Source organism: Microcaecilia unicolor, chromosome 3 (genome assembly GCF_901765095.1).
Source record: "Microcaecilia unicolor chromosome 3, aMicUni1.1, whole genome shotgun sequence".
Taxonomy (NCBI): Eukaryota; Metazoa; Chordata; class Amphibia; order Gymnophiona; family Siphonopidae; genus Microcaecilia; species Microcaecilia unicolor.
In genome coordinates this window covers 12,500,631-12,527,969 of record NC_044033.1, presented here as the reverse complement: position 1 = coordinate 12,527,969, position 27,339 = coordinate 12,500,631, and the positions used below count along the sequence as shown (strand labels likewise).

Genomic DNA, 27,339 nt, shown 5'->3' with positions numbered 1-27,339 from the left:
CATAGGAGCTGACTCTGTGGGTGCTGTGGATGCTTGAGCACCCCCAATATTGAGAAAATTGCTTGTATGTGTACAGGGAAGGGTTATTTCCATTGGGCTTAGCACCCCCCCTCCCCATTAATTTTGAAAAGTTGGCTCCTATGAATCGAAAGGGTGGTTGAACAAATAGGTATAAATTGTGTTGTTTCTGGCTTGGATTTCAGAAAGATAGTGCTGAGATTGTAAGGGTAGAGGGTGGTGGGTTATTTCAGTTGCTCATGGAATGAGATAATTTTTGTTTGCTGTGGCTATGCTTGGAGGGGCTATAACAGCTCAGGCCCTTTCTGAAATGTTTCTGGAATGGTTGTAAGTGGGGCAGGGAGGAGCTGTTTGTGAAAGGGGAGGAGAAATGGAATATAGGAGGTGATGTATCTTCTATGTTTGCTTTATAAATGACATTTCAAACTATTGTTTACTCCTTTCTATACTGTAGTAAAAGGATTGAAATGTACAATAAAGCGTTTGAGGCAGGGGCGTAGCCACGGGTGGGCCTGGGCGGGCCTGGGCCCACCCACTTTGGGCTCAGGCCCACCCAGCAACGGCGCAGAGACGCCAAAAGAATTAGAAGATCCGCCACCGGTCCGGCACGCTGCAGGCCTTTCCCCTCCCTGCCCTTCGAGCAGCGCTGCACGGCACCGGGTTCGTCCTGCCGCTATGCAGCTGCACCTCCGGCTCCGTTGTCATCTCTGTCTGTTCTTCTGCTGCGCGGATCCGCGCGCTGCCAGGGCTGTCTGTATGCTGCCTGCGATTGCTTCCTCTGCGCTAGTCCCACCTCTCAGAGTATGGGAGAAGTTGAGGCCGGCCGGAAGGAAGCAGTCGCAGCATACAGACAGGCTTGGCAGCGCGCGGATCCGCTCCGCTGCAGATAAGCAGTAGAACAGACAAAGATGACAACAGAGCCGGAGGGCAGCAGCGTAGCGGCAGGACGGACCCGGTGCCGTGATCGTAGAAACAAAGCGAAGGCAAGTATCCGGCGAGCCCGTCAGCCCGACTGCTTCCTTGGGGGAGGGGTTGGGGAGGAGCGGGACAGAGGGAGAGATTGGAATCAAGGAGGGAGGAAGGAGCAAGGCGTGGAACTGAGGGAGAGAGCCTGCTCTATCCCCACTGTCATTCTTCATCATTGGTAGCATCTCACTTATATTTTTAAACATGCCAGGCAGCTTGTGTAGTATGAGGATGTACATAGAGGAAGTATTTTATTGGTTAGAGTATGCAATTTGTTCTAAATTTTAATTCATTGTGTCATTTGGAGGTGCTGGCTATAGGGACTCCCTGTAGAGATGTTTTCACTTAATAAAAGGCCTCTGAAACAGATATAATGTTATGAGAATCTGTTGGTTCAAGTTGCTTGCTATGTATATATTCCATCACTGTTTCATTACTGCTATCAAGTATTATATATTAAGGGCACTTGCTTTAAACTTAGTTTTGTTTATCCAGTCCTTACATGCACATGGTTTTGCTTTTTAAATGTAAGGGTAAAGCCTAAGGTTGGTTAAGCAATGAGGTGTAAACTATGCCGTTTCTGATTTTACTTGTTTTGGACTGCTTTTGGGCCCTGCTCTGTACATCTGCTGTCTGGAATTTTGGAAGATGGAAATGAGAAAATAAAAATTAGTTTTGGATCTCTGTATAAGTTATGGATGTAAGCCCTGCCCCTGCCCCCTTTAGCCTCCCCAAACAGGTGGGCCACCGACCGCCTATGCTGCCTACTCCCTGCAATGCGCATGGCACAATGGTGATGCAGCCACACGCAGTGCAGCATGGGAAATGGTGCTGCTGGCCCAGCTATGCCACAGGCTCACCTCCTCCACAGTGCCTGCCTGCTGGCCAGTTCTAGATTTAGTCTGTCAGTGCTGGTGCAGTTCTCCAGTTGATCATCACACATCATCATCATCACAGCAGCAGCAACAACAACACTCCCCAGCCCAGTGCCACTCAACACTGGTACAGGACTGGAGCCAGGGGGTGCTCTGCAGTCTGCACCATGTGCAACTACAAGTAGCTGCCTAGCAGGTAACGTATATTTATTTTTAACAAATTTTTAACGTGTAATTGTACTCAAAATACTGGCTGATGGTGGTGGGCTTCTGGGTGGAGTAAGCACTTCACTGCCTACAGGGCAAAAAAGGTATATTTATATACAAGAGTAATCAAAATGATGGCTCTGGTGGTGGGCTTCTGGGTGGGGAGTGGATTGTTCATTGCCTAGGGCAAAAACAAAAGATATGTTTAATCATTAAATATATTTCTTTTGCTCTAGGCAATGAAGAGCCCATCCCCACCCAGAAATTCACCAACAATAAATGTTAATAGTGCCCAGGTTAATTTTTAAAAAGCTGTCTATTTCTCATGTTGGTGGGATTTTTGGTGGGAATGGTCTCTGCAGTACCTAGGTTAAATAAAAAAAAAAAAAAGTGCAGGCAGTTTTCTCAGGGTGGACTGATGCGGTGGAGGTGGGCTCTGCAGTGCCCAGGACATTAAAAATACGCCTTATATTTAATGCCATGGGGGGAGGATAGGGAAGGCTGATGGTAGGCTACAGGGAGGAGTGGGGTGGTAGGATAGAGCTGGTGCTTAGCTATGGGATGGATGGTGGGGAAGGGAAGGATTGATACTGGACTACAGGGATGGATGGGGTGGGGTGGGGGTAAGGTAGGGAAGGTTGATGCCAGGCTGCTGGGATGGATTGGGGGGGGGGGGGGGTTAGGGAAGGGAAGGTCTTTATGTTTTATATGTTTTAAAATTATGTGTGTTGAATTGTGATCTGCTTAGAACTGGAGAGATCGGCATAGAAATTTAGAAAATTAAATCAATACATTTCTAATTTTTGGTCCTTTATTCTGTAATTGATGAGGGTTGGTCTGTGGTCTGCTTGTGACCGAGCAAGGGAGAGTTTCTGCTGGCATGTGGTTTGTATGGGGATCTATGAGTCTGACTTGTCTGGCTTTTCCAATGGGATGCGTATTACTGTTATGTATATTCACTGCTGCCTTTTTAAAGGTACTGTTATTGGAACTGGTGTTATGGTTTGCAATATAGGCTCTAAGAAGCCTCTTTGAAGGATTTAGTGTTATTTCACAAAGTACCTGGCAGTGACGGGATTTTGTTGCTATTATTGAGGTGCTACCAGAATTTGAATACATGGTTATATGTCATTGCTGTAATTATAATGCAGGATCCTGTCATGTGTTTTGAGATGTTTGCCATTATAGTAGACTTATGTCTGGTCAAGTTTGATGTGGCATAATGTAGTTATATTTACAAATATCGTTTTTTTAAGTATGTATGTGGTTTATATTGATGCAGGGCAGCACTCTAAGGCATTATTTTGCACTACTCATACCTATATACATTGTGCCCACCCATATTAGCTCTGGGCCCACCCAAAAAGTCAGGTCTGGCTACGCCACTGGTTTGAGGCTTCTAGGGACGGGACAGAGGAGAAACAATTTTGTCCCTGCATCATTCTCAAATAAGAGAGCATCTATGTTCTGCCTGTGACTGAGAGATGAGGGTTCCTATATAGTTTCTGTGTAGGGATCTGTTCTGTATTTGCAATGTTGCCTCTTCACATGTAGGTGGAAGGTTGTTTGCCATGGCTTAGTAGGGCAACTTTGCTACAAGGTGTCAGCATTACAACGAATGTTTGCTGACACAAGGTATCTTGAGTTGTTTCCTTGTTGTTGTTTTTTTTGTTTGAAACAGAGGGAAAAAAAAGGTTTATATAGATTTGGGGACTGGGGAAATGTCAGTATCGTTTGATGCCCCTTTGAATGGGATTGAAAAATAAATGTGCCCCTGAAAATGATGTTTTCCTGCGCGCTGTATCTGACCTCCCTAACTAAACTCAGGTAGTGACGTAACCTTAACCTTGAGAACACGCCCCCAGGCGGTGTAATCTGGCGTGCCTTTCCTTTCGGACACGCCCCTGGGCGGAGACTCACGTAACCTTAACCCGTCCCGAAGACGACGCATGCGCGTGGGGAGTCTGGGACTTGGTGGTCTTGAACCAGCTAGCTCCACCCTCTTGGTCCAAGCCTTCGAACTCGCCTTCCTAGTGGCCTGCTCTGCTTTCCTTCAGGACACACCTCTGTGAACCCGATTGTGCTTCTTCCCTTAGAACAGCCCCTGGGCGGTACACCCGCTCTGCTCCTCCTTGAGAACACGCCCCTGGGCGGTACACCCGCTCTGCTCCTCCTTGAGAACACGCCCCTGGGCGGTACACCCGCTGTGCTCCTCCTTGAGAACACGCCCCCGGGCGGTGTAATCTGTTCTGCTTTTCCTTTCGGACACGCCCCTGGGCGGAGACCTGACGCTTTCCTTGTTCCTGTAGAAGCTGCTGGCTGCCCGTCTTTCCTAACTCGAGTTTACCCATCAAGAATGTCTGATCAGCCGGCGCTCTGTGGCCTGTCTGACCAGGCGGCTGCCGCGTGCTGCACGGATCCAGATCCCAGCACCAAGGTGAGGGGGCAGGAGCGCTCTCTTTCCCTTAGGTCCTGGGGAGCGTGCGTGGCACGTTTTGGGCGTTGTTATGCACTTCGAATTGTTTTGTGGGGAAGCAAAATTAGACTTGGAAAAAAATCTGTAAAGATCGAATATTGTAGTAGGAAAGGTCATGCAAATAGGTGGGATAATGTGGGGTACAAATGCAGCAAATAAATACCATTCTCAGTTGTGTTGATGCCAAGGTTTCTGGTTTGGTGGTACAGGTGTCAGCTCTCAGCGTTGAGCAAAAGAGGGGTAACATATTATTGGTATCCCTCCCTAATCGCTTTGAAATGTTGGCACTTATGCTCGGGGGTAGGATATAGTACAGGTTCTGTTTCTGATTTATTTTATTTTATTTTTATCTGCTGCCTATTCTCATCTGGGAATCTTTGACTCTCTCTCTCGCTTTTAGTTGGGGTGAATAGCCATGGGTATGAGAGGTGACGCCTTCAGTAGCTGATAGAGAGCTGTTGGCATTTAGCTGCTTGGTGGTGCTATTTGTGGAAGGACTTGGGAGGATGCCTGAGCAGTTTAAGGCACTGCTGATTCAGAATAAATATGTAACATCGGATAAGTTGGTTTTGTCGTCTGGTCATAGTCGCACTCCAAAGCTTACTAGGATTCTTGATGAGGTTCCTGTAATGGTCGTAATTTTGGGGCTGTTAAGAAGGCTGGTGCAAGGGCAATAGGAACTCAGACACGTCTAAATAGGTATAATTGAAACCCGATTTTGGACGTCTCTAACTGAGGTCTGTCGCAAGGACGTACAAATTTTGAGGGGGCGTATGGGAGGCATGGTGAAGGTGGGACTTGGGTGTTCTTAAGACTTGGACGTCTTTGACCCATAATCGAAAAACAACTTGGATGTTTTCACCCGGACCTGTTTTTATTACGAATAAGGCACAAAAATGTTCCCAGACCCGTAATGACCAGATGACCTCCCCTTACTCCCCTAGTGGTCACTAACCCCCCTCCCACACTCAAAAAACATTATTAAAAGTGTTACTTGCCAGCCTCAGATGTCATACTCAGGTCTATGACAGTGCATGCAGGTCCCTGGAGCAGTTTAGTGGGTGCAGTGCACTTCAGACAGGTGGACCCAGGCCCATACCCCCCCCCCACACCTGTTACATTTGTGGAGGAAACAGTGAGCCCTCCAAAACCCAACAGAAACCCTCTGTACCCACATGTAGGTGTCCCCCTTCACCCGTAAGGGCTATGGTAGTGGGTTTTGGGGGTCTCAGCACACAAGGCAAGGGAGCTATGTACCTTGGAGCATTTTATGAAGTCCACTGCAGTGCCCCCTAGGGTGCCCGATTGGTGTCCTGGCATGTCAGGTGGACCACTACAAATGCTGGCTCCTCCCACATCCAAATGGCTTGCATTTGGACGTATTTGGTTTTGAAAATTGCCGAAAGTCAAAGACGTCAAAATCCCAATGTTTCTTTAGAAAATGTCCTTCTATGTTACCATACATGTATGTTATCTCTTTTGACATTAGCAATCTCAAGTCCCCATCTTTGGCATTCTCTGTGTCTTCCACACTGTAATCTACTTTTACCTATGATTATTTTTATTTTATTTTTGTTACATTTTGTACCCCGCGCTTTCCCACTCATGGCATGCTCAATGCGGTAGGCAATGGAGGGTTAAGTGACTTGCCCAGAGTCACAAGGAGCTGCCTGTGTCGGGAATCGAACTCAGTTCCTCGGTTCCCCAGGAGGACCAAAGTCCACCACCCTAACCACTAGGCCACTCCTCCAATCAATTATTATTTCTTTTCCTGCTTTACCTGGTTGTACAGCACATGCTGTGTAGAGGAGAAAGTGATGTAGCTTGTTTCCTTTCCACTGTCGGCAGAGTGGGATGGGACCCTATAGCAACTAAAAACTGGGGATGGGTCTGGAGAAGGTTGGAGGGGCCAAACAAACCAAAAAGGTGTTAATTGCCCTTAGTCAAATACTGGAGGTTCAGCACAGGGGAACTGGAAAGGATGAATGACGGCCAAGAGTCTCGTAGATTTCTGTTGTATTATCTGTGTCATATTGTTTTCTTCTCTTGTTACTTGGTAACCCTGCCTGAAACTTGAGTTCCTCATGTAGATATAAGAGAGTCGATTATTCACTGTGGTCTGAATATCTACTGTACTGTGACTTGCTAATGCAAAAATGACTGCATTGCTTCCAGGTCATATATGATTTTGTTTTTCTTTAAAATATTCAATGTGAAATCAAGGGTTTGGGGATCTTCAGTACAGCGAATGCCCTTTGGGACAGTTGGTTGCATGATGTAGTTTTCCCAAGAGCTGACCCTTACTGAGAAAGAGACTTGTTTTGAAATGTTTTTGCCTTTAAGTAAATAACGATATAGTTGTTAGGAAATGTACATCTTATTCTTCAAGGTATTAATAAAAGGAGACATTTAGAAGGAAGGATATAGTATGATGTTTAAAGAGTGCTTAAGGTAGTAATTTCTGCAAAAAAAGATTTCCAGCAATACTTGGATGACCAGATATAGCTAACCTGCTATCTTTTCAGGTTCATTAAGTAGAATACCAAGTTGGAATAAGGGGTCCTTTTACTAAGGTGCGACGAAAAATGGCCTGCGGTAGTGTAGGCGCGGGTTTTGGGCATGCGCAGAATAATTTTTCAGTGCACCTGTAAAAAAGGGCTTTTTTAAATTTTTGCCGAAAATGGTCATATGGAAAAATGAAAATTGCAACGCGTCCATTAATTTTGAGTATGAGACCTTACCGCCAGCCATTGACCTAGCGGTAGTCTCACGCAGTAACCAAGTGGTAATGACCTATATGCGCCAAATGCCACTTGGCAAGCGTCCGATATGCGCAGCACAAAATAAAAATTATTTACCGGCCGCGGGTATCGGACGTGTGGCAAAATGAAATTACCGCAAGAGCTACGCGGTAGCTCCATTTTGGCACTCGTAGACACTTATGTGGCTTACTAAAAGGGCCCCATAATGAATCAGCTTACTTTGCACTGTGCATTAAACTGGTGGTTGGGTGTGAATGAAGAATAGCTATCACTCTGCTTCACACACTGAAGTTGTATATTTTTTGGATGGTCTAATTTTATAACGTTACAAATACACGTCTTTACATTTTCAGGACTTCATGATGCAGCAAACCATGTTTCGAATTAAAGATCCCAAAAAGTCTCTGGAATTTTATACAAAAGTTCTTGGAATGACGTAAGCACAATATTTTGAACTGCTACACTTTGTTTTGAGTGCAATCACCACTGTATATTATTGCATACATCTTGACTTGAATACTGCCACAGTGCTGCCTATTCCTGTAACAGCCAGTTGGCCAGAAGTCTGAAAATGTAGGCATCATGCTTATCTACAAAGTTTCCTTATCTTGTTTCTGCTACCAGCTCATCAGTTGCTATTCCGTTGTTCTTTTCCTTTTATTTGTTTTAATTATTTACTTATTTTGTAATTATGTTCTTACTAGTAAAAAAGCCCCGTTTCTGATGCAAATGAAACGGGGGCTAGCAATGTTTTCTTCTGTGTGCATGTGGGAGTGTGTGTGTCCCTGCCCTCTCTCCCCTCCCCCCCTCTGAGTCCTTCACTGTTACAGAGCCAGCGATTTGATTTCGTGCTCTGCTGTTTTCCTTCACTGACTGTTTGTGTTACAGAGAGGGCGGGGCAGACACTCATAGGGAAACCGGATATCTCGCCCCCTTCACACTTCCGGCTGGAGGCTTCATAGAACGTTGGTTTTGCCTTTTATATAGAGAGATAGTAAAAAAAGCCCCGTTTCTGATGCAAATGAAACGGGGGCTAGCAATGTTTTCTTCTGTGTGCATGTGGGAGTGTTTGTCCCTGCCCTCTGGCCTCTCTCCCCTCCCCCCTCTGAGTCCTTCACTGTTACAGAGCCAGCGATTTGATTTCGTGCTCTGCTGTTTTCCTTCACTGACTGTGTTACAGAGAGGGCGGGGCAGACACTCATGGGGAAACCGGATATCTCTCCCCCTTCACACTTCCGGCTGGACGCTTCATAGAACGTTGGTGTTGCCTTTTATATAGAGAGATTTTTTTTTTTAAATTGAACTCACAAGAATGTGGTTTATACTGTTGAATGAAACATTCACTCATTTGGGGTGGGGAGGGTGTACAACATAGTTTACTTCTTTAACATTTTAGTTTTGGCAACCAAGATGCACAAAATCTTATGATTTATGCATTTCCGTTTTTCCACAACAAATTATAAATACAGTACAGTCTCGATTATCTGGCCTAAATAGGACCGACCCATTTTTTGGATAATATGGAAAACAATGCATAAATAAAGGCACAAAGTTCTTGATTAAAAAAAAAAGTTATAAATTAAAGATTTATAATACTCTCACCACCGGGCCCAGTAATAGGTACTTAAAAGGGGTCTGCATGTAATAAGGTAGGAGCAACCTTTGGGGAAGGGAGGGGGGAGGGTATAAATGGGGGAGAAAAGATATGAAAATCAGAATGGTGAAGAGAAGGACATTTCTGTGTTACTGTACTGGTTTGTTACAGACTTGAAGTTGAGTGGTTTTTGTTCACAATTGATTGTTTCTGTCTTCATGCAATAATAAAAATATTAAAAAAAAGAAAGAAAGAAATGTGGTGACATCATTGGGGGTCTGTCAGATATGCTGTACTGTAGTAAAATGACCTAGAACAAACATTTGGCTTACAAGTTGTAGTTGAGTCTTTAAGAGAAATCTAAACCTTTTCTTCCCAAAACTTGCATTTTCCCATACAAAAAGGTATGTAATATATTTTGGCTCACACCTTTTTCAGTTATAGCTCAAGGTAAGTTACGTTTAGCTGTAGTATGATGTTCTCAGTTAGGACTAAGATCAAGGACTATAGGATCCCAATAAAAGAGCTTGATTTGAGATATTATTGCTTCGCAAGATGTGCTTAGTAGCTAGGAAATGTATCCTTCAATATTGGACTGTTGCAGACTCCCCGGCTTACTGGCATTGGAGGAATCAGCTACACCAGTTGATATCCTGGGAGGCTAGAGACTGTAGGCTTTCCCAGAGGAGACAAACTACCTTTCTGGCAATTTGGGGGCCTTATTTGCAACACCTAAGTCCCAGAGCACGTAGGTTACTCCTTAATGACGGGTGAACTGTCCACCAGGATAATTATGGCTCCCTTTGGTTCTTGGGAGGGGGGGGAGGAGGGGAGATACTGGGGGGTAGGGGTGAGATGGGGTAGGGAATGTTGGGGAGGGGGGGTTGGCCTGGTTAGGTAAGATCTTGGTGTTGAGATAGATAACCTATTGATCTGTTACTGAAGATAGTTTGTATTTGACAGTAAGGTTTTTTTTTTTTTTTTTGTTACATTTGTACCCCACGCTTTCCCACTCATGGCAGGCTCTATGTGGCAGGCAATGGAGGGTTAAGCGACTTGCCCAGAGTCACAAGGAGCTGCCTGTGCCGGGAATCAAACTCAGTTCCTCAGGACCAAAGTCCACCACCCCAAACACTAGGCCACTCCTCCACTGTTGCTACTATTTGAGATTCTACATGGAATGTTGCTATTCCACTAGCAGAAGTCGGCCCTTGCAGGTCACCAATGTGGCCGCGCAGGCTTCTACATGGAATGTTGCTAGTGGAATAGCAACATTCCATGTAGAATCTCCAATAGTATCTATTTTATTTTTGTTACATTTGTACCCCGCGCTTTCCCACTCATGGCAGGCTCAATGCGGCTTACATGGGGCAATGGAGGGTTAAGTGACTTGCCCAGAGTCACAAGGAGCTGCCTGTGCCGGGAATCGAACTCAGTTCCTCAGGACCAAAGTCCACCACCCTAACCACTGGGCCACTCCTCCATTGTGGCAAATGTATATTTTGTTTGATTTGTTATTTATAGAGAATATATGTTGAAGTAACATTTGGGGAGATAAAGGGGATCTCGAGGTTAGGGGGAAAATATTCAAAAGTTTGGCATGTTGTTCTGTAATGCGTGGGAGTTATGCAATATGTTTTTGTCTGAAATTTGCTCAGTGGCACATACTGATTTTTCAATAAAATTGTTTAAACACATAAAAGAGCTTGTCAACTCTATTCTGTCCTAGTGTTCTTTTAATAAGCTTTTTACTATGTTTTAATGTTCAATTTTAGAATTTTGATGTAAACTGCCTCGACTCGTGCATGAAAGAGGTGGTATATCAGATTAATAAACGATAGAGTAGTCTGTACTTTACTCAAAACATATGGTAACTGAGGATGATACCCTTTATAGTTTTACTTATTCAGTGGGGGCAGTATTTTTGGTTATTCAAGAAAAGATGCACATTAGTAAGTATCTCTGTGTGAAGAAGTGTACGAACCTTTTATGCATTAACTGATGGCATAGTCGTGAGCAGTAGTAACTTCACCTAAATGTTTCCTGTGACCATTATCTGTTACTCCCATTCCTCTTGAGGAATTTGGGCCCATTCTTCATATGGAGCAGCTTCAACTCTGTGCCTCTTAAGGGTTTCCTTGCATGAATAACTTTCTCCAGGTCTGATACAGCATTTCAGTAGGGTGTAGCTTGGGACTCTGACTTTGCCAAACCAGAATACTAAGAGGCCAATATTTAAGATCCTAAATGTGCCCTTATATTTTCAGCTGAACGTAGGGCTGAAAATCCACCCAGAATGGGGATCCAAATGTTAAGTCTCCTAAATATGAGTGCCATTCAGTGACCTAACAGGAGCCTAGTGCTGAAAATCTGGGCTTAAGCACTTCCACTGTGCCCTATTTTAGGCTTCTTAGTTGAGGAGCCTAGAGAAACTAGGAGCATAATTTTTTGAAGAGTCCAGTTCGGGAACCTGTCTCTCTTAGGCTTGTAGATCCTTTTAATATCAGTCTCATCTTTTTCTTCATCCATTCTGTAATAATTTAGGTTAATGTTGAGGGACATTATTTTGCTGCATGACCCATTGTTTGCCCTTCTTCATCTCGTGGATAGATGGCGTGATATTTTTTCTCTAAAATGTTCTGATATAAAGCAGATTCCTGTTTTCAGTCAATGATGACAAACCATCCAGATCATGGTGAGAAAAGCAGCCCCACTCACACTGTATTTCCACTGCCAGGCTTGACTCTTAGGACAAGGCTCTTAACTTTGAAAGGCACTGTTTGTTTATGCTAACCAAAATGTTATTGTAACTAAGAACTTAAAAATTTGACTTACCTATCCAGAGAACATTGTTCCTGAAGTCATGTGGCTCATCCTAAGCTGGGTAGCAACGTTCTATTAAGAGAGCAGGGGTTTCTTCTAGCTGTCCTCTCATTAACACCATTCCCATTTATTTTCCCGCTCTGTTTAGGCATGAACCTTTTGCATCAACTGGAGCAAGATAGATGTGGAAATCTTTAGTTGTTGGTCTGGACTGCTTTGTGACTGTTTGTTTTGTTTGTTCTATTTGTGTTGAGATGATCCTGCCAAGACTACTCCTAGGTAGAGTCACTGGAATCTTCCAACTTTTGAAGACTTACCGTCAACCTTTTCATAGCAAGAAGAGTACAAGGTGGATTGCAATACTAGCATCAAAACATATGCTTGAAATTATAGCTAAATCCTTTATCCAGCTTCCTGCAGTTCAGTTCCTATTTCTCCACTGCCCCCCGGTTCATAAACATACATATCTATACATCTTGTACCAGCTTCCTTTTCTATTATACATAGCATAAATTTCCTTCCACTCTTCAATCAAGTATTCAATGTCTTCCAGAATCGGACATTTTCCGTCACCTCTTATTTTTCAAGGCGAATTGGTTTCACTTTCCGGGGATCATACCTGAAAGTGTTCGATCTGAGACCTCTTTAATCTAAAACCTTCTGAAGTGTCATATGAAGTGCTTGACTTGATCTCAGATTGACCCAGTTTATTTGGCCTATGTTGCCCGAATTGTCAGACATAACATTTTAATTTGTACACTGACAGTGAGTGGATGGAGCCCTAAATGTTTAGAAGCGATCTTGTAACATTGTAGGTCCTCTGACATTTCTTTGATTGTGGCATGATGAGCTTCCACTGACTATGATTTTTCCTAACTCAGAAACATTTTGGACCTTATGTAAGAGAGGATGCTTTATCGGTCGGGTAGATTCTCTGTGGATGGTTTATTTGGGTCCCAATAACTTAAGCACCTGGTTCTCTTTAGCCAATTGTTCTAAGAAGACTCAGGGTTCACTTACTATTTTACAAACTTATTCTAGATTAGTCTTGTTTGGGCCGATATTCAGAGCCAATTATGCATTTGTTTCTGAACATAATTAGCTAATCTGTAGAATTTCAAGATTGAAATGGATAATATTGGCCCTCTGGATTATTCAGTGGCCCAGTACTATCCATATAATTGTGGTCTCAGTAAGGACGTCCTTAAAAATAATTCCGATAATGGCTGTATTTAGCTGCTAAACGGATGGTGCTAGTGCAGTCAGTGGGCACTATGTATAGTCTTCACTGCTAGCTGTGTGGATAGTGGTTCTTACTATGCAGGTTAAACTGAGCACTGGAGTTCAAGTTAACCAGGCGACCGTGCCAGCTGAATATTGATCCCATTGTTCCTATTTATACGTTCTGTATCAGAAATGTGGAATTGTTTTGCTATTTAAGAAGAATATACTATACTATTCCTTATTAAACAAGGGTAACATAGTAATAAATAGAAACAAAATAAAGGAAAGAAAATTTTTTTTATTGAACTATCATCTTATTTTATTTATTTCTATTTATTACTTTTATGGTAAGAACTTGCAATTCTTATTGTTATACTTGGAGATTCACAAACATTTTTTTTTCTCAGTACTGTCTGTTGGAAGCAATCCTTAACAAAATGCCCCTCCTATTCACTCCTTTTTCAATGTCGCTGCCTGTTCTAATCACTTTTTTATGCTTTGCTCACCTATAGACATAAATTTTAATTCCACTTATTTTGATGTCTGCTGTGCTTGAAAGCCTCTGCATCAGTAAATGTTAGTTTATAATGTGCCACAAGCCCACAGTAGACTTTCTTTTAGGAGTTCTAGCATTCTAAGTAGCATGGGAAGTGAGGGTGATGTCCTGAAGAAGTTGTTTATTGCAGAGGTGGAGATAAGCAGTAGATGAATTGAAGTTGCTGTGAAGTAGAGTGTTGGGTTAATGAAAATGGAGTGAAAAGAGTTCAACTTTAGGATGAGAGCGAGAGAGAGAACTGTGCTCTTGAGACAAGATGGAGGAGGCAAGAAGCACCCTCAAGGCCACAGGACAAAGAAAGGGGACCAGTAGGGTCGGAGCCTGAGACTGGGTCACAGTGAAGGAGAGGGTCATATGCATCTGCCAAGGACTGACCTATAGGTTGTTTGAGGAGATGAAAGAAGAGGTCATGTGCAAAGGAGTGACCACTAGGAGAAAAAAAATTTCACATTCAGCAGGAATGGCTGTAGTTAACATGTTTGACTATAAACAATGCTCTGAAAGTAAGGGTTACACACCGAAACAGGAAGTACCTGTAGTAACATTGAAGATCTTAAGAAGAGAGAGCAGCATTGAACGTACCAAGGAGGTTTAATGACAGGAGGCGGCATGAGCCTATCTGGGCTGAAGCTAGTAGGTGGAGTTTGCTGCCATATTGTCCAACACAATAGCAAACTTGTGAACTTTATATTGTTTTATTAAATCTCTGAGGTTTTGCATTCTCTCTGGTAGGAGGGGATCGAGGAGGAGGGATGTAAGGGGAGTGTGTGTGTGGGGGGGTTGGGGAGTTTTTGAGGGGTCTGTGAAGGGGGGGAGGGTTAATGTTTTTTGTCAGTAGAGTGTCAAAAGGTAAATGAAGGATACTGCAGGATCCTCGGGATTCTCCCAGATCCTCTTATTGAATCTTTAAAAGTGAACTTTTTTGGGGACTAGCAGTGAGAAGGGAAGAAAAGAGGCTCTGGACTCTCCTGTGGATATCGGCATATAATCTGCATTCTCAGATCCCCTAAAACAGACCTATTTACATTGCTACTGTAGCACTTCTGACCTGCCTGTTGCAGTTTCTGTCCTCACCTTTGGTGTATGGCATCTAAACTCCAAAAAAAGGAGCATGAGAATAGCCTTGTGGGAGAGGCCAAAATGTCGGACCGGCCAGCGTCTCCTTCCTTTACCCCGAGCTCAGAATGGAAGGCAAAAATCACTGCAGAGGTGAGGTCAACAATGGAGCACACCATCAGAAAACAATTAAAAACGATTGACAAATTAGATATCATGGAACAAAGATTTAATACCCTTACCACTGAACTGCAAGATGTCCAGAAACGAGTGGGCATAGCGGAGGACGCACTACACGAAATTGCAAAAGACAGACCATATGATGATCACTGCTGCTCAGGTGGGCCCCTATGCAGACATTAGACACACACTCTTCATTTATGAGCACTAGAATCAGCATTTCCCCTTCCCTCGTGGATTAATTCTATCACCATTTGCTCAAGTTGTGTTCCTTGAAAGGCATTCATGATCTCCCTGCTTCTTTTAAGTTATGTAGATAGGATGCTCTAATCTACATTGAATGGGTTGAAGTCTCCTAACAGCGCTGCGTATGCTTTGTAGCGCTATAGAAATGCTAAATATTAGTAGCAGTAGCACCACCCCCTTCACTCCCAACTTATGGATATTTATGACCAGATCTCTTTCTAGCTCTTCTTCCATCTGAAATTGAAATATGTGGACAACACCCACATGGTCCACACTGTTTGCTCCCCTTTCCTCACGTTGCTGCCCCCATGACCCCACTCCATTTCACAGCTTTGATATCATTCTTGACCTAAAGTGCTAGTCTTCCCCCTCCCCCCCTTTTCAATCTCCATACCTCCAAAGCAAATATCTATCTTGATTTTCTTTAACTAGTTTTCTGATTTATACACTGAATGCTAACATTATTATTAAAATGGACTTGGTGAAAATCCACTGTTATTTTTAGGATAAGCAGCATAAAATGTATTGTAATTTTTTGAGATCTTACCAGGTACTTGTTGTCAGCATTCGTTGTCTAGGTATGGTCCCGGGTCCAGTCCGTAGAGGCAGTGGGTTTCCAAAGAATACACAATCCACACGGGTTTGGATATATATATAGAAAGTATATTGTATTTACATATATAGGCTCACAGCACTTAGTACAGGTGAATATTACAGTGCTGTCAGGTAAATATTACAGTGCTGTCAGGTAAATATTACAGTGCTGTATCTGGGTGTGTTTAGATGAGAATCAATGAGAGAAAAGTAAGAATGGGGGGGGGGGGTGTAGAGAAAGAGAGAAGCCTTGGGGTAGGGCTGAAGATGTGTGTGTGCAGAGAAAGAGCCTAAGAAAGCAGAGCCATGTGCTCTGAGAGAGAAAGCTTTGGAGTAGGCTGAAGGAGAAAGGGGGGCCAGTGCCAGGGGCTCTGGTGGCTGGATATGTGTGTGTGCAGAGAGAGAAAGAAAGAAAGAAAGAGAAGCAGCCACCCCAGAGCCATGTGCTCTGACTTTTATATACCTAACAGGCCCAGAGAGGGATCAAGTAACTTCTCCTTCCCAGCCTTTTGTTATCAGCACTTTCCTTTGCAACCTCCAGTTTAATTTCCTGATGTAAGGAAGGTGAGCATTTTCACAGACTCTTTGAAGTCTCTAGTTTTGGAGCCTCTCTGTCTGGCTTTATTATTCTCAGAGAGCCCTGCTCCCAGATGCCCAGAGAGGACAAAGGTATGTTAATTAGGGGTAATCAAGAAAACACAGGGCTAGCAGGCAGCTGGGCACCATTTGGTCCCTTTGCCATCCTCAGGGCTTCCTGAGGGAGGGGGGAGTTATCAGGAGCTGGTTTCATCCATCCTGACACTTGTGACCTGGATTGGCCTGCTGTTGGAGACAGGATGCTGGGCTCGATGGACCTTCGGTCTATCCCAGTTTGGCAATACTTATGTACTAACAGTTGTTTAACCAGGGCGGTGGAGTTGGGTGAAATCAGTAAAAATGTACCAACACCAACTCCAGCTTCAAAATAAAAACTGACAACAGTGTATTTAATAAAAAATATATATATATAATTATTATTTATTGCATTTGTACCCCACATTTTCCCACCTATTTGCAGGCTCAATGTGGCTTACAGAGTGTTGTTATGACAGAGTCATGACAGGATATTGGATACAATCAATAGTAAGCAGAAGATGGATGAGGAATTAGAGAAGATGGTGTTAGAATTGGATAGTTTAGGAGGTGATTTGTGTCTTTAAGGGTTCTTTTTGTAGGCTCTATTGAAGAGATGTGTCTTCAGAGATTTGCAAAAGTTGCTTAGATGTACAGTGAAATAGTTGAGGGCTATAGATATATATTTTTTTTGTTCAGGTTCTTAGTTCAAACAAGTATATTTTGTGGTCTATTAGTCCTAATTTTGTATATTCTATGTTTCTGTAACTAATCACATTTCTCTTAGGATTTGCTATACGTAGTCTGAGTTAGGTCACACAGTAGAAAAATAGGAGTCTGAGCCTGAGCTGAAGGTTTGGTATACTGACTCTACAGCCCTCAACTATTTCACTGTAAAATGCATGGCCTAAAAACCGTCATGTATTTACGGTAGCTAGTTTGACACTTTGATTAAATTGCAGTATATAATCTATTACTGTAAAATGGATCATTCCGTTCTAATTGTTCCTTTTTTTTGTTTAGACTGCTTCAAAAGTTGGACTTTCCGTCAATGAAATTTTCCCTTTATTTCCTGGCTTATGAGGATAAGAAGGATATCCCGAAAGATGTAAAAGAACGAACTGCTTGGACATTTTCCAGAAAAGCTACAATTGAACTGACACAGTGAGTGAGAATTCTGATTTTTGTGCTGACTTGCTTATTGGGCTACATTTATTTATTTATTTGTTACATTTGTATCCCACATTTTCCCACCTATTTGCAGGCTCAATGTGGCTTACAATTTATCTGTCATGACATGTCATTTCAGAATACAATTGGTAATATATAAAGAACATGAATGCTAAATAACAGTCGAAATAAAAAGAAAAAAAAAACCCAAATGGTATCACATATTGAACATGGATTGCGTATTAAAATTAAACAATAGTGTAGGAAGAGAGTAAACCTATTGTTAAGTAAATGATGGGGATGGCTACTTTTCCTTTACTTTAGTTCTTATTAATCGCAAACATATCCAAAAAGAATTCAGTGCGATTTGTAAAGAAAATTGAATATATCAAAAGATTAAATTATAACACAGATAAGAATAAAAGAAACGGCTCATACCCTATCTTTACCTAATACATATTTTGAAAGCAAATAAGTCTTGCAAAACATTCAGTAGCAGGAGATGATCCCTTATTTGAGTTGGTAAAGTGTTCCACCATTTTGCTGATAAATATGGTAGAGTAATTTCATGTAATGTCTTGAGAAGAATGATGTGGTAGCCGCGTTAGTCCACTTTTAAAGGTAATCACTAGAAGTAAAATAAAACATAGAAAAGAAAATAAGATGATACCTTTTTTTTTTATTGGATTGTTAGTCCAATAAGAAAGGTATCGTCTTTTATTTTATTTTCTATGTTTTATTTTACTTCGATTGCTGCAATGTCTTATATCTGATTCCAAAAACCTCTTGGTGATGGAAATGTAAGTTCAGATAATTACCCGCTAACCTCCTATTCTTATACTTAGGAAATAAAATGCAGCTATTCAAATACTGAGTAAACCAAAGTACATAACTTTAAAAATTCTCCTTGCCTCCACTGGAAGCCAGTGTAATTCAACATACAAAGGGGGTCAGTCTTTCATATTTAGTTTTGGATAGAATCAGTCTAGTAGCTACATTTTGCACAGTTTGTAATCTCTTCTTTACTAAAGTACTACAACCCACGTATAAAACATTACAAATCTTCTCTGCGATAAATCTAAGATTGTACCAACGTTCTAAAATGATCCTTATTAAAACAATGATGTACTTGTCTCAATTTGTTTAGCACACTAAATGCTCTTTTAACCGCAACCTGAGACTTTTTCCAGGGACAAATGCTTATCCATTACAACACCCAATATTTTTAATTCTGATTCTACTTTAAAATAAATACTATCAAAACATAGTCATAATTTAGAAATATCAATATGGGGAGCAGTTATAATTAAAATATTTTGTTTTATCCCGATTTAGCTTGGCACATAAGCAGACTGCCCATCTTTCTACTAAAACAATACTTTGATTAATAAATTAATTTAACATCATCCTTGTCTTAAAAAAAAAAACCCAAGAAAATATAATGTAATATCATCCACATAAGAGAAAAAATATCCTCCTTTTCCAGAAAAAAACCCAGGGTAGACATTAAGGACATTAAATAATATTGGGGATAGGGTGGAACCTTGTGGCACCCTGCTATCTACTTTCCATTCATCTGATACAGCCCCAGTCATACTTGAGGATCTATACCTAAGAAAGCCTCTCATCCAATCTAGCACATGGTCACCAATACCAAAGGAGCTCAAAAGCTCCAAAAGAATTTGATGATCCACCGCATCAAGTGCGCTGGATAAGTCAAATTGCAATATCAATGTATGTTGACCCAAAGTCATATATTTTCTAATCTCACTTGTTAGAGTACCCAGTAAAGTCTCTGTACTATAACTCCTTCTAAACCCTGACTGATTAGGATATAATAAACTTTCTTCCTTTGATGGTTCAATGAAAGCTGCTGTGATTCCTTGCTTTGGTAATAACATAAGCAGTCAGTATATCTTCTTGTGAAGCTTGGAAAGAATACAATATGTCATACAGTTATCGTGGACAAGAATTTGGTGATATAAAGGCTGGACTATGGTTTATTGTAAAGTTCACAGCACAACCCACAAGGCAAAATGTTTGTTGTACCTTATATTTCCTGACCCACTGTGAGACCACCTAGGCCATACTCTTGTCCAGCCTGACATGAAGTTAGCTGGGCAATGAACTTTGGGCTAACCAGCGTAGAGGGTCAGACCCAACTGAATAACTTCCTGAGGGATCATCCTGCCTTACTGTCAGTTGGCTTGGCAGGCTAATGAGTGATAGAAACATGATGGCAGATAAGGGCCGAATGGCCCATCCTCAGGAACCACTAACTCTTCCTTTTCCTAAGAGATCCCATGTGTCTGTCCCTTGTTTTCTTAAATTCTGACAGTCCTAGTCTCTGCGACCTCCACCGGGAGGCCATTCCATGCATCAACCACCCTTTCTATGAAAGAGTATTTTCTCAGATTCCGCGAAAGCCTATTTCCTCTTAACTTAATCCTATGCCCTTGGTATTTAAACATCTCTATCATATCTCCTCTCTCCCACCTCTCTTCCAGCGTATACATGTTGAGGTTCTTAAGCCTGTCCCTATATGCTTTATGACATAGACCGCTGACCAATTTTGTAGCCGTCCTCTGGGCCGAGTCCATCCTGTTTTAAATCTTTCTGTTGGTGCAGTCTCCAGAGTTGCACAAATGGGGCCTCACTAGACTTGTACAAGGCCACTATCATATTTTTTTTCTTTCCCTGTTGGTTATCCCTCTCCTTATGCACCCAAGCATTCGTCTGGCTTAAGTTCATGAGAAACAATCACCCCACCAAGTCTCGCTCTTTTTTCGTACACAGAAGCACTTCACCCCCTATACTGTACTTTTGTGACCCAAATGCATGACCTTGCATTTATTAGCATGAAATCTTAGTTGCAAATTTTTGGACCATTCTTCAATCTTCGCTAGATCCTTCCTGATGGTATTCACATCTTCTGGGGTGTCCACTGTATTACAGAGTTTGGTATCATCCGCAAAGAGGTAAGCGTTAGCAGACAGTCCTTCTGTAATATCACTCACAAAGATGTTAAAAAGATCCAGCCCAAGGACCGATTCTTACGGTACACCTTTTCCTCAGAGCAAACTCCATTTACCACTACCCTCTGTCTCTTTCCACTTAACCAGTTCTTAATCCAGTCAGTCACTTTAGGTCTCATACCAAGGGCATTCAGTTTATTTATCAGTTGCCTGTGAGGAACCATGTCAAAGGCTTTGCTAAAATCAAGTACACCACATCTAGTTCCCCTCCCTCATCCAACTGTTTGGTCACCCAGTCAAAGAAGTCAATCAGATTTGTCTGACAAGATCTGCCTCTCGTGAAACCATGCTGCCTTGGGTCCTGCAGTCCATTCGATTTGAGAAACCTCACAATCCTCTGCTTCAAAAGCGTTTCCATTAGTTTACTCACCATTGAGGTCAGACTGACCGGTCTGTAATTCACAACCTCCTCCTTCTGTTCTTGTGTAGAGGGAATATATTCACTTCCAGTCTTCTAGGACCACTTCAGACGCTAAGAAAGCATCGAAGAGGCCAGAAAGTGGAGCTGCCAGATCTGAGTTCCTTGAGTACCCTCTGATGTATATCATTAGGTCCCAGCTGCTTTGCAGTCACAATCCCGTCCTTGTGAGCCACAATGTCTTCATTCATGTTGACATTAGCATAAAATTTTTAAGGGACCTCACATTTCCTGTGGAGTTCCTTCAAACTCCCTTCACTACTGCTGGCCACAGACCTCCTACTTACACTATTCCTTCCACTCCTCCCTCCTTCTAATAGCAGCCACTCCACAATTCCAACCACACCACTTTCCAATGCAGAGTTGGGGTGAAGAGAACCCCTCTAGCACCCTCACAACAATGCAAAACTATACTGCATGGGAGGGAGAAAATTATTGTAGCAGAGTTTATCCACTGCACTGTATGTGCATGAGTGAGTGGGCAAAACTGGGACATAAGCATGTTCCTGTAGTGTTTTTAAGCCCTAAAACTTTTGAATCAGTACTTGTTGTACTTCCTATCTGTTTACACTAAAAGTAAATGGAGAAGCTAAAGAGAGTAAAAAAAAAACAAAAAAACCCCCTACAATCTTTGATAGTACAGGATAGCAAAGGGGAGGGATAGCGTAGTGGGGGATTTCAAGACTTCACTCAAGTAAGTGTCTTATGATTACCCACAGATATTTTGAAATGAGTAGTGATTGCAGAAGCCTAACATTTGTTGAGAAGCCCGATAAATGAATGGTGATGCACCTACTTGGAGGCGTCACTGAAAAGGAAAGTCTTTAGATCGGCTTTAATTTGTCTAGGGAGGTCTTAAGTCACAGGTATAGTGGGAGGGCGTTCCACACTTAAAATGGAGTTCTGAGTGGTACCGTATCTGATCTTTTCTAAAGGAGGGGATTATCAGGCAATCTTGGTTGGTTGATCTAAATTCTTGTGTAGGAGACTAGGGGATTAAAAAGTGTGTGGAAGACATGAATGGTGGACCTTGTATACAAGTAGTAATGTTTTTTATATGTGATCCTTTTGGGAAGGTGGCAACCAATGTACTCTTGAGTAAAGAAGTCACATGATCGCATTTCCTTGCACTGATTGCGTTTTATGGCTGTATTTTGCATAAATTGTGTATAGATATATATATGATATGTCCATGATACTCAGACCTTCGAACAATAATGGAAAGAATGGAAAGGAATGGTTGAAATAGGCTAGATCAAACTAGGGGTTTGTCACACCAAAGTTTCCAGTGAGGTGTTGTGCCAATTGAGACTGCAGCTTCATGTGGTAACTTGAGAAAAGAGAATCCCACGTCTTTAAATAGTGTCATGATCCATACAAACAAGTCTCAATAATGGCCAGGTCCTTCTTCCTTGTATCTTTTACACTTGGGGTGAAAAAGATACATTGGTAATGATCTCCAATATGGAGCAGTACTTTTTGAGAGTGTTACAACCACTACTTCCTCGTGTACTTTATGTGTGGATGAAGTATATTCTCCCGTTTCTTACAACCAAGAACAGCTTTTCCACCATGCAGTGGGGTATTCACATTGTCAGCTCCTTCTCTGGCCAGAGCAAGGAAAATATGTAAATGAAATCTTTTCACAATCACTCTACTCTTTAGACAGCTGAGCTTGGTTGAGGAGTTCACTATCAAAAACTGGCTCCTTTTGTTTGTTTTATCAATCGGAGCATAGTCTTCACACCCTGAAGGTGGGGGTGATAGGGGTTGGGCCCTTACTGCCAAGTTCCAGCGGGATCCATGTTCTTTTCTCTTAGCTGAGGACTGTTATTGTGATGACAGGGCTAAAAAGTAGACCATAAAAATATAAAATGGAAGAAAGTCTAAGTAACTGTTATTTATTTATTTCTGACATTTATATCCCACATTATTCCAAACAATTTTTGAGTTCAATGTAGCTTACAATAAACAAACAATACAGGATACATAACAAACAATAATGCAAAAGAAAGTAATTTGTTGTAATAATCCAATTATTGTGATGTAAGCTGCATTGAACCAAACATGTTTTGGAAAATGTGGGATACAATAAAACCGAATAAATGAAATGAAATAAATCTGGTTCTATACCTCTGGTAGAGGCTAGTACAGAGGGGTTGGTGAAAAATGCTGAGCTAAAAACAAGTTGAGCAAGGTTTTGTATATGAGATGCTTTATATTTGGTTAGTAGCATTGCATTTTGTATGGCATGAGTAAAATTTAAAATAAATGGTAGTTCGGTAATTAAACCAATATACTTTCAGAATTTATTCTTCATGTATTTAGTTTTACTTTGTTGTATTGCATTGATGTTTTTTTTTTTTTAATCTTTTTCCCTTTGAAAGCAATTGGGGTACAGAAAACGAAGAGAAAGGATACCATAATGGTAACTCCGACCCCCGAGGATTTGGTATGTGGTCCAAGCTGTAGTGAACAAGTTTTATTTGCACTGTGTTGAGAAATATCATGTACTAGACTGAATTAAATAGATTCGGGTTCGGTATAACAAATAAACTGAATCTAAACCTGAACCTATTTACTCCATAAAATGCAATTACCAGAGTTTTCTTCTTCTAACGTGGTAGTTTCCTATTAATTCTCAAAGCAAGCACTGAGTTTGACAAAAGATAGCAAAAGACCTGTAAATCTGTTGCTTGCACGTATTGTGAATTTATATTCAATTAATTTAGGGGCCCTTTCACTGAGGTGCATTAGACTATTAATTTATAGTTTAGCATATGATAACAACTAACACACATACGCTAACTGCTTTTGCGGTATTTTTAAGGTTACCATACGCTATGTCATGTGTTAAGGAATTTTTGTTTCTGGGGCAGAACTAGGCACAAAATAGGAAAGGAAAGTGCACAGCAATTAATGAACTGTACTTACTGTGCTCTGATAAGCGCAGTTAACAAAGGACCACTTAAGTCTCCTAAATAGTAGGCACTAACCCCTGGATTCTATATATGGCGCCTAGATTTGTGCGTCAAAATTTGGGCGTGGTCCCGAGATGTGGGCATGCAAATTAATTGGCTAACAAGCCAATGAATGTTAATATTTCAAATTCAAATCAATTCTTGTATACTGCTAATATCCCCTTTCCAGAGTTTAGTGCGGTTTACATTCTAGGTGAGACAAAAACAGAGAATGTCAAATGAAACAGAGGTTGATATGGATAGTGTATTAAACGGTCTTTGGGAAGAGAGGCTTTTAGGCTCCTTCTGAAGTTAAGGTAGCTATTGACTGTTCTAACAGTAATAGGTAAAGATTTCCATAATGTAACTCCTAGTACAGGGAATAAAGAGTGATGAGTGCTAACAACCATTATTGATAATTGGCATGCATTAACATTTACACATCTAGCTTCATGCTATTCTATAAAGCATAGTGTCTAATTCTAATGGCTGTAACTGAAAAGGGGGAGCGGCATTGGCATGTCGGGTGCATTCTGAAAAGTAATGCATTCTCTTACAGAACACTGCCTCAGCGCGCCTAACTTGGGTCCCAGCATTTATCCCAGGTTTCAGCAGGCGACAAAAATTGGGCAGAGGAATGGGCACTAACTGTGATTCTATAAAGGTTGCCTTCCCTTATAGAACTGCGCTTAGTGCTGTGTTTTTTTTCCTGGTGCCAATTTTTGAGGGTAGCTTATAGAATTTCCCCTTAACCCCTGGATTCCGTATAGCACGCCTAGAGTTACGTGTGGTTCTGCGCATAAGTCTAGGCGTATTCTATACGCATGTAGATTAATTGTTTTAACAAGCTGTTAACAGCTCTTAAGCAACAACGAGCACTAATTGGCAAAAATTAGAATTTACGTGCGTACATTGTTAAGCCTATTCTGTAATGTACTGTGCCTGAATTCTAATGCGTGCAGGCAAAAAGGGCCGTGTTTAGGGGCATGGAAATGGTCGTTTTGTGGGTATTCCAAAATCTATGCGTGTTATAAAATATGGGCCAGTGCACGGAAATCTACATGCAGGGATTTACATCAGCTTTTTGTTGGTGTAATGGATGGGCGTAGATTTACACACACGAACTACGTCTAAGCGTATTCTAAATACCGTGCGTAGATTTCTGCGCGGTATTTATAATACGCTTAGACATAATCACATGCGTTAACTTTATTTATTTATTTGCTACATTTGTATCCCACATTTTCCCACCTCTTTGCATAATGTAAGGCTCAATGTGGCTTACATTATGCCGCAATGGCAATCGCCATTAACGGAATGAGGAGTACAGAGTATTATTACAATTAAGGTACATAAAATATCAAGTAAATTAGAAGTAAAGGAATCATATCAGATACGTGAGATCTAGGATAAAGTATAACGTTCAATAATAGCAATGTGATTAAAGTAACCAGATTAAAGAGTTCAATGTTGACTAGTTCTGGTACAGTTTTGATGGTAAGTCTTTTATGAAGGATTCTTTTTATAAGTCTCATTGAACAAGTTAGTCTTCAGTAACTTCTGGAAGGCTGTCAGATCGTGCGTTGTTTTTATGGCGTTCGGTAGTGCGTTCCATAGTTGCGTGCAGATGTAGGAGAAGCTGGATGCATATAATGATTTGTATTTAAGTCCTCTACAGTTGGGGTAATGGAGGTTTAAGAAAGTGCGTGAGGAACTTTTTGTGTTTTTTTTTAGGCACCATACATAGAATCGAGCTCTAAGTGCCTGATGCTAATACAACTTTAACGCACAACCTGCAAAGGAAAATGATTGGACATGCTCCTGACAGTTAGATTTGCAGCTCTTGTGTGTTACTTTTTTACATTAAGCCATGATAACTGCAGTATTTAACACCCTTTAATTGCTTGTGTCAAATGTAATACCTCTGATTGTTCTGGAATGTCATATTTACAGACCTCGCTGATGGTGCCTCCTTTGAACTTTTGGTTGCTCACAGATCACTCAAACCACAAAGCCTTTCTGTGTCTTCTGGTTCTTGGAATGCATTATCTAATGAATTGAGGACGTTTGGTGACCTGCTTGGTTTTCATAAGAAACTGAAAATGTGCTAATTTGCATTTTATGTGTGAAGTTTAATTGTGTATAGTACTTTTTTTATGTAGAGTGCGTTTACCTTTGTGTACATAGGTGTACAGAAGGCATCAATAACCACCACTGCAGTGAATGGCCGAGTTATACATTTGCCCCCTAATTCTGTAACAGTCGCCAAAACTTGTGCACAATTGGTGCGTGCATTTTAATTGAATAATGAGCTAAATAGTGCCAGTTGGCTTTTTAACAAGCAATTGGCACTGATTAGATTTAATTAGAACTTATGTGCATTCATTTAGGTGGGAGTAAAAAGAAGGGGGCACTGAAATGGGAGGGTCATGTGTGGAACAGGGGCATGGTTAGAGAATAAGGGGAGATAGAATTCAGCCCTTAGGGGCGCTTTTATTGAAGTATAGTAAAGGTTTGCACTTCTACGCATTAAGCATTGGAGCCGGCTCTGTGGGTGCTTGAGCACCCCCAATATTGAGCAAATTCCTTGATTGTGTCCAAGGAGAGGTCATTTCTATTCGGTTTAGCACCCCTAATAATTTTGAAAAGTTGGCTCCCCTGGCATTAAGTGGCCCTTTTACTAAAGGGTTGGTGCATGCCAATCCAGTACTACTACCGGGTTACCGCAGGAGCACGGCGGTAGTCCCCATTGGGTTGGAAAGAATACAAATCAATGTGAATGAATCCATTGACTAGAACCAGTGGCGTAGCCACGGGTGGGCTTGGGTGGGCCAGGGCCCATCCATTTAGGGCTCAGGCCCACCCAACAGGAGCACACGTTTAGTGGTATCTGGTGGGGAATCCCAAGCTCCACCAGCTGAAGACTTCCCCCTGATGGTAACGAAAACGCTACTCTCCATGATACCGGCACCTGTGCATGCTGAGTTTTCAGGGCATGCCTGCTGCAGACTGCCAAGCTGGAAAGAAGCATTTTCCCCGCCAGCTGAGATATTTTTTTGGGTGGTTGGTGGGGGGGAGGGAGGGGGGAGGGGCACACTTGGTGCCCACCCACCTCTTGCCTAGGCCCACCCAAAATCTGTTGTCTGGCTACGCCCCTGACTAGAACATTAGTGAATGGATTTGCCTCTTGTCTATGTCTGTCTCCTTGAGCACCCCATTTGTTTCTGTCGCTGGCTTCCCTACTTTCTCTGGGATTATTTAGGGCATGATACTCTTTATTCCATCACAAGCATTTGCTAACATCGCTTCCTGTTTTACAGATTTGAGTATATTTTTGCCAGTACCTTGTATTAGTACAGTGACACATTTTATGCATCTTGACATCACCTCACTGTTTTCTACTTGTTCAGGTCACATTGGCCTGGCAGTCCCTGATGTCCATGCAGCTTGTAAGAGGTTTGAAGAATTAGAAGTAACTTTTGTGAAGAAGCCAGATGAAGGTAAATGTATTGTCTTCCACTAGATTACGCCATACGTTTATTTTCAGAATCTAATACTTCAGTGATT

The 27,339-nt window shown here is 41.7% G+C and overlaps 1 protein-coding gene across 1 annotated transcript; it reads left to right on the top strand.

Annotated features, from left to right (window-relative positions):
- The first annotated feature begins 4,374 nt into the window (after window positions 1-4,374).
- On the top strand, window positions 4,375-27,295 carry GLO1 (glyoxalase I). Its single transcript, XM_030199254.1, has 5 exons — window positions 4,375-4,503; window positions 7,658-7,740; window positions 17,213-17,353; window positions 23,200-23,264; window positions 27,183-27,295. The coding sequence occupies exons 1-5, from the start codon at window positions 4,423-4,425 to the stop codon at window positions 27,293-27,295; spliced, it is 483 nt and encodes a 160-aa protein (XP_030055114.1). The 5' UTR covers window positions 4,375-4,422.
- Window positions 27,296-27,339: the final 44 nt, after the last annotated feature.

Bases quoted from the DNA above. Each gene is read 5' to 3' on its own strand.
- GLO1 (XM_030199254.1), top strand. From the start codon at position 4,423: ATGTCTGATCAGCCGGCGCTCTGTGGCCTGTCTGACCAGGCGGCTGCC. The intron at 7,741-17,212 runs GTAAGCACAATA...TTTTTTGTTTAG, and splicing joins ACAAAAGTTCTTGGAATGAC to ACTGCTTCAAAAGTTGGACT. The intron at 23,265-27,182 runs GTATGTGGTCCA...CTACTTGTTCAG, and splicing joins CTCCGACCCCCGAGGATTTG to GTCACATTGGCCTGGCAGTC.